At 45.7% G+C, this 15,099-nt stretch overlaps 1 protein-coding gene across 1 annotated transcript in view; it reads left to right on the top strand.

Annotated features, from left to right (window-relative positions):
* Window positions 1-15,099, top strand: part of LOC106586133 (nidogen-1) — an 86,082-nt gene that overhangs the window by 28,506 nt on the left and 42,477 nt on the right. The window contains exons 5-10 of the mRNA XM_014173026.3: window positions 2,120-2,260; window positions 2,493-2,744; window positions 4,206-4,406; window positions 5,438-5,671; window positions 13,757-13,894; window positions 14,779-14,907. Coding sequence (XP_014028501.2) covers window positions 2,120-2,260; window positions 2,493-2,744; window positions 4,206-4,406; window positions 5,438-5,671; window positions 13,757-13,894; window positions 14,779-14,907 — 1,095 coding nt within the window. The remainder of the gene's footprint in view (window positions 1-2,119; window positions 2,261-2,492; window positions 2,745-4,205; window positions 4,407-5,437; window positions 5,672-13,756; window positions 13,895-14,778; window positions 14,908-15,099) is intronic.

The following is a 15,099-nucleotide window of genomic DNA, read 5'->3' as shown; positions in this document are numbered from 1 at the left end:
GCTTGAAATATGTAGGTATTACAGACTCAGTCAGGGAGAGGTTGAAAATGTCAGTGAAGACACTTGCCAGTTGGTCAGCGCATGCTTGGAGTACATGTCCTGGTAATCCATCTGGCCCTGCAGCCTTGTGAATGTTGACCTGTTTAAAGGTCTTACTCACATCGGCTGCGGACAGCGTGATCACAGTCATCCGGAACAGCTGATGCTCTCATGCATGTTTCAGTGATACTTGCCTCAAAGCGAGCATAGATGTGATTTAGCTCGTCTGGTAGGCTCCTGTCACTGGTTAGCTCTCGGCTGTGCTTCCCTTTGTAGTCTGTAATAGTTTGCAAGCCCTGCCACATCCGACGAGCGTTGGAGCAGGTGTCGTACGATTCAATCTTAGTCCTGTTTTGATGCTTTGCCTGTTTGATGGTTCGTCGGAGGGCATAGCGGGATCTTTTATAAGCTTCCGGGTTTGAGTCCCACTCCTTGAAAGTGGCAGCTCTACCCTTTAGCTCAGTGCTGATGTTGCCTGTAATCCATGGCTTCTGGTTGGGGTATGTATGTAGTCACTGTGGGGACGACGTCATCAATGCACTTATTGATGAAGCCAGTGATTAATGTGGTGTACTCCTCAATGCCATCGGAAGAATACCGGAACATATTCCAGTCTGTGCTAGCAAAACAGTCCTGTAGCGTAGCATCCACGTCATCTGACCAGTTCCGTATTGAGCGAGTCACTGGTACTTCCTGCTTTAGTTTTTGCTTGTAAGCAGGATTCAGGAGGATAGAATTATGGTTAGATTTGCCAAATGGAGGGCAGGGGAGAGCTTTGTATGCATCTCTGTGTGTGGAGTAAAGGTGGTCTAGATGTTTTTTTTCCTCTGGTTGCACATGTGACATACTGGTAAAAATGTGGTAATACTGATTTAAGTTTGCCTGCATTAAAGTCCCCGGCCACTAGGAGCGCTGCTTCTGGGTGAGCATTTTCTTCTTTGCTTATGGCCTTATAGAGTTGGTTGAGTGGGGTCTTAGTGCCAGCTTCGGTCTGTGGTGGTAAATAGAGAGCTACGAATAATATAGTTGAGAACTCTCTTGATAGATAGTGTGGTCTACAGCTTATCATAAGGTACTCTACTTCATGTGAGAAATACCTCGAGACTTCTTTAATATTAGACATCGCGCACCAGCTGTTATTGACAAAAAGACACACACTCCCACCCCTCGTCTTACCAGACGTAACTTCTCTGTTCTGCCGGTGCTTTGAAAATCCCTCCAGCTCTATATTATCCGTGTCGTCGTTCAGCCACGACTCGGTGAAACAGAAGATGTTACAGTTCTTAATGTCCCGTTGGTCAGATAATCGTAATCGTAGGTCATCAATTTTATTTTCCAATCATTGCATGTTAGCAAGTAGAATTGATGGCAGTGGGAGTTTACTCGCTCGTCTACGGATTCTCAAAAGGCAGCTCGATCTGTTTCCTCTTTTCCTCCGTTTTTTCTACACGCAAATAACGGGGATCTGGGCCTGTTCCCGGGAGAACAGTATATCTTTCTTGTCTGACTCGTTAAAGGAAAAAGCTTCTTCCAGTTCGTGGTGAGTAATCCCAGTTCTGATGTCCAGAAGTTATTTTCGGTCATAAGAGACGGTAGCAACAACATTATGTACAAAATAAGTAAAAAAATAAGTTACAAACAACGCATAAAAACAAACAGAATGTGGTTTGTCTTCTTTTTGCGTACAACCATGAAAGACTATCATGCATGATGTTAGTTCTGTATGTGCAGTTAGGGCAAGGCATGCTGGTTTGTTTTGAGCTTCTTTGTTTTGAGCCATGCTGCTTTGTTTAACCGGCCTATTAAAGTATTTTGTAGCAAACAAGAACTCCAATGAAATTACACTCTTAGAAAAAAAAGGGTTCCAAAAGGGTTCTTTGACTGTCCCCATTGGATAATACTTATTGATTCTAGGTAGAACTCTTTTTGGTTCCCAGTAGAACCCTTTTGGGTTCCATGAAGGGTTCTTCAAAGGTTTCTCCTCTGGGGACAGCCGGATAACCCTTTTAGGTTCTAGATAGCACCTTTTTTTCTAAAATGTTATTTTTTCTAAGAATGTGGTTTGTCTTCTTTTTGGCAGTGTTTGCGTACAATTCTGAGACATGCTCCAGTAACAGGCAGAAGTGCTCGTCCTTCGCTGACTGTAAGGACTACACCAATGGATACTGCTGCCACTGTAGGCCTGGTTTCTATGGCAATGGCAAGGATTGTGTGGCTGAAGGTAGGAGTAACCCCATACCCAAAGTACATACAGTATTTGTGTAATAAGGGTTAGGGCTAGCCTGCTACCTTCATTATAATGAAATATGTGATATAAAGTATAAGAATGATTCAATATTTTATAAAGAAATTGAAAACCTGATAATGCTTGACACACAGTCACACATAAGTTACATTTAAAGTTACATTAATTAAAATCGAATTAAGTTAGTTTCCTCACATTCCACACGCAGGTAAGCCCCAGAGGATGAACGGCAAAGTGAACGGCCGGGTATTTGTGGGCAACACGCCCTCGCCGCTGGAGTTTTCCAACAACGACCTGCACTCGTACGTGGTGGCCAACGATGGGCGCGCCTACGTGGCCATCAGTACCATCCCGGCCGGCCTGGGACCCTCCCTGCAGCCCCTGTCTTCCCTGGGAGGGGTCATCGGCTGGGCCTTCGCTCTGGAGCAGCCCGGCTATGAGAACGGCTTCAGCATCATCGGTAAGAGCTGTTTGACGATTATCTTGCACATTGTGTCAATCTTGCACATTGTCGTGTCATTAAGAGTTGTTTTAAGGTAAGAGCTGACATTGGGTGAATCACAAAAAAAACAGTTGAGAAAGTGACATAGTGTCATTTAAAAAGGCAGCAGTTGATTTGAATACATTAGGCTTTTCTCATGTGTGTTGGGTAGCATTTGGTTTAGCTTCTCCCTCCATTGTAGCAAAGGTGCTTGGGGCTTTGTTTGTTGTGGTCTAATGAGATGTCCTTCAAAGACAGGTGTGAATGACCACTGTGGGATTGATGCTTAGGTCAACATTTATTCAAGTTAAGTTTGATTAGCTTGATTTATTTGCTCTCTTTGAATGACAGATTTTTTTTTATAGTCAGAGGCTATGTCCAAAATCTGCCTTACCTACTACTTACCTAAATGGCATACTGTGTACTAATAGTACTACATACTGTTAAGAATGTACTGTTTAGTAAAAACAAATGCAGTAAAGAACAAATATTAGCATACTAGGCTCATCCATACTGAGAATGTGTCATCTAATGCACAATTGCGTTGATTCCCGCCATTCGCTCATGTTGGTACAGCGTGTCCCCTCGGCTGATTATCAGCTGTTGTCAAACACACGTTGGTCTCGAAAGACGATTCTATTCCTCAATAGTATGCAGCGAATTCTACTAGATTAAAAGCTGAAATGAGTATGGCATCCTGGCATTTAAAGCATACAACATTTTGGACATTTCACATATGTACTATAAAACATATTTTTTTGCATCCCCAAAATGCCTACTATTTTAAACGCAAGTAAAGGTATTCGGACACTGCCAATCTCTTTGCTCAGGGAAAGTAGATTCTCTACTGGCCTTTTGAGTGGTATACGTGGACGTTTGAGTGAATTGTGCCAAGTGATTAGGACCATCTTTCTCTTTTTGATACATTCCTCAACATGTTGAACTCCGCTTTAGTCTTCCACTTGGACATGATTTGTAGCTAGAACGATGATAGGGTAAATTATGGGGAATTTGTTCTGTGTTCCCGTTTTTGGTTCATCTTTCTGCTTTTCGGCCTCAAAATGTTGCTTAAGCTCATTGCTTCCAGCTGGCTTCACTTCTTTCAAAATATTTCCCTTTAATGTGTAGTGTTGTTGGCTCCAGGGAGAACTAAAAGTGGGGGGATACACTCAAGGGTATGGGTGGGGATGCAGAATGACGTTGCCCCTAAATGCTGATCTTAGGTACGGCGAGGTTTTGTGTTTCATCACATAATGGTTGAGGTTAGCTTGTGGTCAAGGCAAGATGATCCTAGATTTGTGCTCAGGAGCTGAAGAGAACCTATGAGATTTGGTTGTCTCTCTCTCTTTCCTTCTCCCACCCCCATCTCTGCTCACACGCACACGCACACAAACACCCTCAACCCCACAACCACACTCAACCCCCCCGCTCCCCCTCCAGGTGGTGTGTTCTCCAGGCAGGCCGAGGTGACCTTCTTACCGGGCAACGAGAGGCTGACCATCAAGCAGGAGTTCAAGGGCATCGACGAGCACGACCACCTGGTGGTGAACACCGAGCTGGAGGGCCGTCTCCCTGAGGTCCCACGCGGCTCCACTGTCCAGATCGACCCCTACAAGGAGATCTACCAGTATGGCAGCAACCGTAAGTCACGACCACACCAATATAACCTGGAATGCAGACTTGGGGTCTATTCCATTTCAATTGAGTCACTATGCCTGACAATAAGGAGGCAATTACTAAGTGATGTGTTGTGTTGGATTGGCACCAAACATAAGACTTTCCATTTAGGCCAAAAAGTATATTCCTTTGCATGCTTTTATTGCAGTAGTATTTTATTGCCTGGTTGCATACAGGACACATGTTTTGGACTATTCTGTCTATATTCTGCACATTTTTATTCTTAATTTAGGTCATTATTGTGGAGTCACTACAATGTTGTTGCTCCATCCTCAGTTTTCTCCCATCACAGCCATTTAAAATCCCCAATGGCCTCATGGTGAAATCCCTGAGTATTTTCCTTCCTGTCCTGCAGCTCAGTTCAGAAGGACGACTGTATCTTTGATATGTCTGGGTGGTTCAGTACATCATCCACAGCATGCTTATTGCTAGACCATGCTTAAAGAGATATTCAATGTCTGACTTGTTATTGTTACCCATCTACCAATCACTGCCCTTCTTTATAAGGCTTTGAAAAAGCTCTCTGGTCTTTGTAGTTGAATCTGTGCTTGAAATTCAGCACTTGACTGAGGGACCTTACAGATGTTGTATGTATGGGGGAGAGAGGAAGGGGTAGTCATAAAATATTAATGTCAACCCGTATTATTTCATACAATGTGATTTGTTAAGCCAAATTTGACTACTGAACTAATTTATGGTTGGCTAAACAAAAGAGGTGAATTCTTATGCAACAACTATATTCTAGTTGTAGTATTAATTAGAAAAAATGTGTTACATTTTCTTTTCACTTTGACATTATGGACTATTTTGTCTATATCAATGACAAAAATTCAAAATGAAATCTATTTAAATCAATTCAAAATCAAATCAAAATCAAATCCCACTTTGTAACGCAACAAAATGTGAAAAAAAGCCAAGGGGGGTGAATACTTATGATACCAACTGTATATGGATATTCAATCTAGTAACACTCCATTTCTTCATATTCTCTTCAGTGATCACCTCCTCCTCCAACCGCGACTACACTGTGAGCCTACCGGATGGCAGTGTCCAGACCAAGACCTACCAGTGGCGTCAGACCATCACCTACCAGAGCTGTCCCAATGACGAGAAGGTCAGGGCCGTGCAGTCTACCCAGCAGCTCAGCGTCGACCAGATCTTCGTCATGTATGACTCGGGCAACGAGCTGATCCGCTACGCTATGAGCAACAAGATCGGCTCCATCCTCAGTGAGTAGAACCCCTTGTGTTATTGCTAATCTTTGTTCATGTTCTCCTATAATGTTATGCTAACCTTCTGCTTATGTTCTGCTAGTTGTGTTCACATTCTTCTAATGTTCCGCTAATGTTCTGCTAGTTGTGTTAACCTTCTGTTAATATTCTGCTAATGTTCTGCTGACCCTCTGCTAACAGGATTGGGCCCATCCTCAGTGACTATAGCCTATCATGTAGATACTGGTAATCTTCAGCTAAAGTTGTGCTAATGTTCTGCTACCATTCTGCTAACTTTCCCGCTACATACTGTATGGCTTATCCTCTATGTTTGGCTGGATGTGGCTGTAAGACTGTCACCTGATGCAAAAATTTAAATGGTGGTGGAAGCCCTGTGTGGATTTGCAAAAATGGATTTGTATGATCGATGTTAATAATGACAGGCAAACAGGAGTACCAAGAAGGACAATCGAGGCAAAATAACATTGTTGTGGATGAAATCCCAGTCTCCACACAAGACCTGGACGGAGACTGAGGAGAAAGTGAGAAAAAGGATAGATGAAAAGCTGCTGTAACGGCTGTCTGTGGAAGTAGACCAAGGTGCAGCAGAGGATGTGTTCATCATTAGAATTTTAATTAAAAAACACGAGAACACTACAAAAATGAACAAAAACAACAGCAAACAGTCCTGTTAGGAAAATACTCAAAACAGAAACAATTACCCACAAAACCCAAAGGAAAAACATGCTCCTTATGTGTGACTCCCAATCAGCAACAACGAGCTTCAGCTGTGCCTGATTGGGAGCCACACACGGCCCAAAACAAAGAAATACAAAAACATAGAAAAAGGAACATAGAACGCCCACCCAATGTAACACCCTGGCCTAACCAAAATAAAGAACAAAAACCCCTGTCTATGGCCAGTACCCCCCCCCCCCCCCCAAGGTGCGGACTCCGGCCGCAAAACCTGACACTGAAGGGGAGGGTCCGGGTGGGCCTTCTTACGGCTGTGGCTCAGGTGCGGGACGTGGCCTCTGTTCCACCCTTGGCGTCGCCCTCTTAGGTGGCGCACCTGGCTGCGCCGAACGTCTGGTGGGCGACCCTGACTGCGCGCGGCTGGCGGGCGGCCCTGGTTGCGCCCGGCTGGCGGGCGGCGATGGCTGCACCCGGCTGGCGGGCGGCGATGGCTGCGCCCGGCAGGATGGGGAGACCCACTGGAGGCCTAGCCCTGGTTGCGCCCGGCTGGCGGGCGTCCCTGGCTGCGCCCGGCTGGCGGGTGTCCGGCGGCACTGACCCAGGATTCACCAGGCTGGGGAGATATGAAGGAGGCCTGGCCCTGGGCGCAGGCACAGGACGCACCAGTCTGGCGGGCGGCTCTGGCGGCTCCGGCGGCTCCGGGCTGGCGGGCGGCTCTGGCCCAGGATTCACCAGGCTGGGGAGACATGAAGGAGGCCTGGCCCTAGGCATAGGCACAGGACTCACCGGGCTGGCGGGCGGCTCTGACTGCTCTGGACAGGCGGGCGGGTCTGGACAGGCAGGCGGCTCTGGCGGCTCCTGACTGGCGGGCGGCTCTGGCGGCTCCTGACTGGCGGGCGGCTCTGGCGGCTCCTGACTGGCGGGCGGCTCTGGCGGCTCCTGACTGGCGGGCGGCTCTGGCGGCTCCTGACTGGCGGGCGGCTCTGGCGGCTCCTGACTGGCGGGCGGCTCTGGCGGCTCCGGACTGGCGGGTGGCTCTGGCGGCTCCGGACTGGCGAGACCCACGGGAGGCCTAGTCCTGGGAGGTGGCACAGGACGGACCAGGATGGGGAGACCCACTGGAGGCCTAGTCCTGGGAGGTGGCACAGGACGGACCAGGATGGGGAGACCCACTGGAGGCCTAGTCCTGGGAGGTGGCACAGGACGGACCAGGATGGGGAGACCCACTGGAGACCTGGTCCGTGGAGCAGGCACAGGACTGACCAGGATGGGGAGACCCACTGGAGGCCTGGTCCTGGAAGGTGGCACAGGACGGACCAGGATGGGGAGACCCACTGGAGGCCTGGTCCGAGGAGGAGGCACAGGATAAACCGGGCTGTGGGGGAGCACTGGAGTTCTGGTACGGACGCTCTTTACCCACACTCCAGGCTGAATGCCCACTTTGGCCCGGCACGGGCGGAGAGCAGGCATTGGGCGAACTGGACCCTCCCAGCGCTCTGGAGACACAGTGTGCAACGCCGGCAGAGGATAACCTGGACCGAGGAGGCGCACTGGTCACCAGACGCGCTGAGCTGGCACCATCCGCCCTGGCTCGATGCCTGCACTCGCATGGCACTTGCGGGGGGCTGGTATGTAGCGCACCGGGCTTTGAACGCGCACTGGGGACACCGTGCGCTCCACAGCATAACACGGTGTCTTACCAGTACCACGCTGCTTCCGGTAAGCACGGGGAGTTGGCTCAGGTCTACCGCCTGACTCCGCCAATCTCCCCGTGTGCCCCCCCCCCCAAAACATTTTTGGGGCTGCCTCCCGTGTCCGTTGCGCTCCCTTTCCTCATACCAGCGCCTCTCAGCTCTCGCCGCCTTGATCTCCCACTGCGGGCGGCGATAATCACCAGCTTGAGCCCATGGTCCTTTCCCGTCCAGGATTTCCTCCCAAGTCCACAACTCCAGATAGCTTTTCTCCTGGTGCCTCTCCTTGTGCTGCTCCTTCCTCCACTGCTTGGTCCGTTGTTGGTGGGTAATTCTGTAACGGCTGTCTGTGGAAGTAGACCAAGGTGCAGCAGAGGATGTGTTCATCATTAGAATTTTAATTTAAAAAACAAGAGAACACTACAAAAATGAACAAAAACGACAGCAAACAGTCCTGTTAGGAAAATACTCAAAACAGAAACAATTACCCACAAAACCCAAAGGAAAAACATGCTCCTTATGTGTGACTCCCAATCAGCAACAACGAGCTTCAGCTGTGCCTGATTGGGAGCCACACATGGCCCAAAACAAAGAAATACAAAAACATAGAAAAAGGAACATAGAACGCCCACCCAATGTAACACCCTGGCCTAACCAAAATAAAGAACAAAAACCCCTCTCTATGGCCAGGGCGTTACAGCTGCAGATAGATCATAAGAAGATTGAGGTGGAGTGCGCCCATAGGATTGGAAAACCTATCTCTGGCCCAGGTGACAGACCCAGGTCAATAGTGGTAAAGTTCCTGAGGTACAAAGAAGAGGTGGTTGTTATGGAGACAACATCTTCCTCAACGAGGACTACTCTGAAACTGATCCCAGCTATGAAAGCTGCCAGAGAGCGTGGGGACATTACTTACATCTGTAACCACAGGCTCATTGTCCTCCCTCTCACCCAAAAGCCTGGAAGGGGTGAGAGAACCAAGCAGATGGGTTCATAGCCTAACCCCTGCACCCTGATTGACGTCATGCTTTGTTTCTGGTTTCCCATATTATGTCTATCTCTAATAAGCTACCCAGGAAAGGGCAATAAATAGTCCATATTACTACATGCAGCCTAAAAAATAAGATTCATGAAATCAATAACTTGCTAATCTCAGGGTAGCATTCATACACTACATGACCAAAAGTATCTGGACACCTGCTCGTCGAACATCCCATTCCAAAATCATGGGCATTAATATGGAGTTGGTCCCTCCTTTGTTGTTTTAGCAGCCTTCACTGTTCTGGGAAGCAACAAGAGCATTAGTTAGGTCGGGCTCTGATGTTGGCCGATTAGGTCTGGCTCACAATTGGCGTTCCAATTCATCCCAAATGGGGTTGAGGTCAGGGCTTTGTGCAGGCCAGTAAAGTTATTCCAGACCGATCTCGACAAACCATTTCTGTATGGACCTCACTTTGTCCACAAGGGCATTGTCATGCTGAAACAGGAAAGGGCCTTACCCAAACTGTTGCCACAAAGTTGGAAGCACAGAATCGTCTAGAAGGTCATTGTGTGCTGTAGCATTAATATTTCACTTCACTGGAACTAAGGGGCCTAACCCGAACCATGAAAAACAGCCCCAGAGCATTATTCCTCCTCCAGCAAACTTTAAAGTTGGCACTATGCATTCAGTCAGGTAGCGTTCTCCTCCTGACATCCGCCAAATACAGATTTGTCCGTCAGACTGCCAGATGATGAAGCATGATTAATCACTCCAGAGAACGCATTTCCACTGCTCCAGAGTCCAATGGCGGCAGGCTTTACACCACTCCAGCCGACGCTTGGCATAGTGCATGGTGATCTTAGGCTTGTGTGCGTCTGCTCGGCCATGGAAACCCATTTCATGAAGCTCCCGACAAACAGTTATGCTGACGTTGCTTCCAGAGGCAGTTTGGAACTTGGTAGGGAGTGTTGCAACCGAGTACAGACAATTTTTATGCGCTGCACGCTTCTGCACTTGGCAGTCCCATTCTGTGAGCTTGTATGGCTTACCACTTCACAACTGAGCCGTTGTTGCTTCTAGACATTTCCACTTCACAATAACAGCACTTACAGTTGACCGGGGCAGCTTTAGCAGGGCAGAAATTTGACGAACAAGGTGGTATCCTTTGACAAGTTGAAAGTCTGGTGTGGCTGAAATACCCAAATCCACTCATTTGAAGGAGTGTCCACATACTTTTGTTTATATAGTGTTTATTAGCCATCACTTAGACTCACTTAGTTAATTCATTTGTCAACACAGCAGTAGCAATACAGGGATATTAATATCCATAGGACAGACAGGAATACATATAGGGGAGGTGTCTCTGTATACAGTGCATTCGGAAAGGTATTCCACACCTTTTTCCACATTTTGTTATGTTACAGCCTTATTCTAAAATAGATTAAAATACATGTTTTCTTCATCAATCTACATGCAATATCCAATAATGACAAAGTGGAACCAAGTTTAGAAATGTTTGTAAATGTATTAAAACAAAAAAACAGAAATACTTTTTTTACATAAGTATTCAGACCCTTTGCTATGAGACTCAAAATTAAGCTTGATATTGGATATGATTTGGAAAGGCACACAACTGTCTATATAAGATCCCACAGTTGACAGTGCATGTCAGGGCTAAAACCAAGCCATGACGTCGAAGGAATTGTCCGTAGAGCTCCAAGACAGGATTGTGTCATGGCACAGATCTGAGGAAGGGTTCCAAAACATTTCTGCAGCATTGAAGTTCCTCAAGAACACAGTGGCCTCCATCATTCTTAAATGGAAGAAGCCTGGAACCACCAAGATTCTTCCTAGAGCTGGCCGTCCGGCCAAACTGAGCAATAGGGGGAGCCGGGCCTTGGTCAGGGAAATGACCAACAACCCGATGGTCACTCTGTCAGAGCTCCAGAGTTCCTCTGTGGAGATGGGAGAACCTTCCAGAAGGACAACCATCTCTGCAGCATTCCACCAATCAGGCCTTTATGGTAGACATGACAGCCCGCTTGGAGTTTGCCAAAAGGCACCTAAAGGACTCTCAGACCATGAGAAACAAGATTCTCTGGTCTGATGAAACCAAGATTGAATTCTTTGGCCTGAATGCCAAGTGTCACGCCTGGAGGAAACCTGGCACCATCTTTATGGTGAAGCACTATGGTGGCAGCATCATGCTGTGGGGATGTTTTTCAGCAGTAGGGACTGGGAAACTAGTCAGGATCGAGGGAAAGATGAACAGAGCAAAGTACAGAGAGATCCTTGATGAAAACCTGCTCCAAGCACTCAGGACCTCAGACTGGGACAAATGTTCACCTTCCAACAGGACAATGATCCTAAGCACACAGCTAAGGCAATGCAGGAGAGGCTTCGGGACAAGTCTGAATGTCTTTGAGTGGCCCAGCCAGAGTCCGGACTTGAACCTGATCGAATATCTCTGGAGACCTGAAAATAGCATGGCAAAAACTCCCCAAATATAGGTGTGCCAAGCTTCTAGCGCCATACCCAGGAAGACTCAAGGCTGTAATCGCTGCCAAAGGTGCTTCAGCAAAGTACTGAGTAAGGGTCTGAATACTTATGTAAATGTAATATTTCTGTTTTTTTTAATACATTTTCAAACAAATCTATAAACCTGTTTTTGCTTTGTCATTATGTGGTATTGTGTGTAGATTGATCAGGGATTTTTATGAGGGGTAACCTAACAAAATGTGGAAAAAGTCAAGGGGTCTGAATACTTTCCAGATGCACTGTATGTTCAGAGGCAAATTCCAGTGAAGCTCAGAGAGGATGTCTTGCCTAAAGTTGTTCTAGTGTTGTGGTTGCAGTTTCACCCGCCTCATCTAAAGCCTCTTCTTTTGGGGTGCTGCTATTGGCCACCAAGTGCTAACATTATCTGGATAATATGTGTGCAATGCTTGGTAGCGTATATGATGTTAACAGAGAGGTCTATATTCCGGGTGATCTAAAAAATATAGGTTTTCATCAAGTTGTCCACTCAAGAAGAAACTGCTTACTGTAACCAATGCCTGTAATCTGCTTCAGGTTATTAATCAAGCTACCAGGGTGTTTACAAACAGTACAGGAACTACTGTATATCATCCACGTGTATTGATAATTTTTTTGTAATGCTGCAGAACTTTGTGCTAAAGGTGCATCCACAGCCATTGGATGGAGTATATAATAGCTGTATCCAGAATAGTATATAATAGCTGTATCCAGAATAGCTGAAGTTCCAAGGCAGGGTTTAAAATAGTGTTTAAGAGATCATACAACATTTTTGTAGTGATTCCTATGCTGAAGATGTAAAGAAGATTGATGGGTCAAATGTGTGTAATGGGGAGCTTATGAAAGTGTATGAAAGTGTATTCTTATTTTGTGACTGGTGGATGCTGCTGTAGGTGAGTGTGGTGTGGGGAATGAAAATGGAAACGCAAAACATGTCTTCACTGGAAGAATTGTAGCATTTCCATTGTCGTTTTCGTTGCACTTGCATTCATTAGCATCTATGAATCCCATTATTATGATGAAACGTATCGACGTCAAACGGGAAAACCAAAGACACCGGTGGTTCCTAATGATTCTTGCTGGTGTTTACAGAACAGCTGGTTCTAAGAGATTAGGATCAAGACCTGTAATTGTAACAGTGTCCATTTTACCAACAGATTCTTCTGTCTATACTCACAAGTGTGTCTTCTTTAGACATCTGGGGTTGTTGTTACCACTCATTTGTTGCCTCAATGGACCATCGTATTACATACATTTCTCTTCAAGAGCATTTGAATCCCTGACTATACACAGTATGGAATGTCGAGCCAAAAGAATAGTAATTATCTGTTGAGTAACATTATCTGTAGGTAAACCAAAACCTTGTGTTGTTGTATTTCCTCAGCTGGCCTTTCAAAGACACCCAAATACTTGACAGGGTAAAGGTTAACGGCTAAGGTAAACAAGGGGCCGTGCTTCAGTTCACACAAGGTTATTTACTGCAGGTAGGAGGTGTAAGAAGAAGGGGGAGAGTGGGGGAGGGCAAGAGGAAGGCACCGGGAGAGGGGTAAAGGTACATAGGGGATGGCCGGGGGTGGCGGTCAGGGGGCCGGGGGTAGGTTATGCAAGCAAACTTGACTCAGCTGGAGTTTATTGGAAAAAGTGCAACATCTGTGCTGAGTTTCCTGTGAGGACGCAATGGGATCTGGAGGACCCTAATAAGCAGCTGTCTGATAAGCGGTCTGCATGTCCCTTCTAACAGCCAGGAGAGGTGTCTTACATGTCTGTGTCTACAAAACTGAGACATTGTTTGTGTGTGTGATGTCACAACATCTTGTCCAGGTATTCCACAGCGTAAGCCATTTCCAACAATAACTAATTTGAGGGTTACTAGGAATCTATTCATTTCAGGTTGTAGTACTATACTGTGGCTTTTCAGACTGAAGTAACTCCAAAGTAGATTCCCCTGATTCCTTGATTTACAAAATCCATAATCTGAAAACAGCCACACAAAAGCATTACTGAAGCACTACATGTAGCCTATAACTGAATTGCTGTTTGTCCAACCAATTGGTCCCTACCATGTTTACTGCAACTATTTCGCTTAAATTCTAGCTATAACATCAGAACTAACCCTGAACTACGCATTGATGGCATCACCCACTAACACGGATCCCATTGCTGCCCCTCAAGAGAATGGACGTTTGTTTTGATTGACAGGTGGCCCACCAGAGCAGAACCCATGTTTCACCGGCAGACATGGCTGCGACACAAACGCCGCCTGCAGACCCGAAGAAGGCATCCAGTTTACCTGCGAGTGTTCCACTGGTTTCACTGGGGACGGACGTCAATGCTATGGTAGGGGCCCTGCACACTATACATATCAGCTTAAACCTACACCAGTTGATGCATAAGGGACATGGGGAATAGTCTAATGAAGTTTGGGTTATACTTTATTTGACCTATTTACCTGGAAATTCATTAAAGAATGCATGGTAATAACTTTATTACTTTATTATCTAATAAACTTATCGGTTTCATGGGGATTCTTTGAAATAAAGACTACTTAGCACCATTTAGTGGTGATCAATTTCCTTAAACAATTTCAGTAGCAGAGCATACCAATTTGTAGCAATTTTTTGAATAAATACTAGCTGTAATAGGACTGAAAGTGAAGTTTCCCTAGACATTGATCTTCGGTCAGTTTAGTAATTTCCCCACTAAGGATTGGGGGAAGGTTAGGATTGGGAGAGCTGATCCTAGATCTGTACATTTGGTGTGAAAACAGCTCATTACCTTTCATGACTGATCTTCATAAAATAGGTAATATTAGTAAGATGGCATCTTCATAGTAGTGGTGATGATATTACATTTGGCTTATTTTGCACTTTCTAAGAATTCAAAGACGTTTTACATCAGTAAAGGGCAAGACCGCCCAAAGAGATAAACAAGTATTACAGGACTGAGACAGACTGTAGCATAGGAAAACAAGAAATGTCATCAGAAATGCCCCATCACTAACAATTCATATTATTAATATACTGTAATGTACAGTATACTGTTACATATACTACAAATGACACAAGTGATCACATTAAATAATTTATTACAAATATGCAATGAAATAATGTAATTATTATTATGGCGGTTGATATGACTTGCAGTAAACATTAATCTGGTGCAACAGAATTGCTCTTATGGGACAAATAAAGTTGTTTGAATTGAATGTGCTCATTTTGTAGACATTGACGAGTGCAGAGAAATGACAGAGATCTGTGGTTCTCACGCCATATGCAACAACCAACCGGGAACATTCCGCTGCGAGTGTATGGACAGTTTCCAGTTCGCCAGCGATGGCAAGACCTGTGTCGGTATGTAGTGCTGAAAAAGCGTGTTTGCAGCTGTGTTGTTCTTTGTTTGGATGACCTCCAATATAACTTTGTTGCTTAACTTAATACACACTCTAAATACAGTAACCTTTTACAGATTGTTTCATATCATCTATATATTAAAATCTTAAACTCAAATTTAAAAGAGTTTCTATGCTATTTCAGTCTATTCAT

Source organism: Salmo salar, chromosome 02 (assembly GCF_965601325.2).
Source record: "Salmo salar chromosome 02, fSalSal1, whole genome shotgun sequence".
Lineage (NCBI taxonomy): Eukaryota > Metazoa > Chordata > Actinopteri > Salmoniformes > Salmonidae > Salmo > Salmo salar.
Note: the sequence above shows the minus strand (reverse complement) of the source record. Positions and strands in the feature narration are given on the sequence as shown.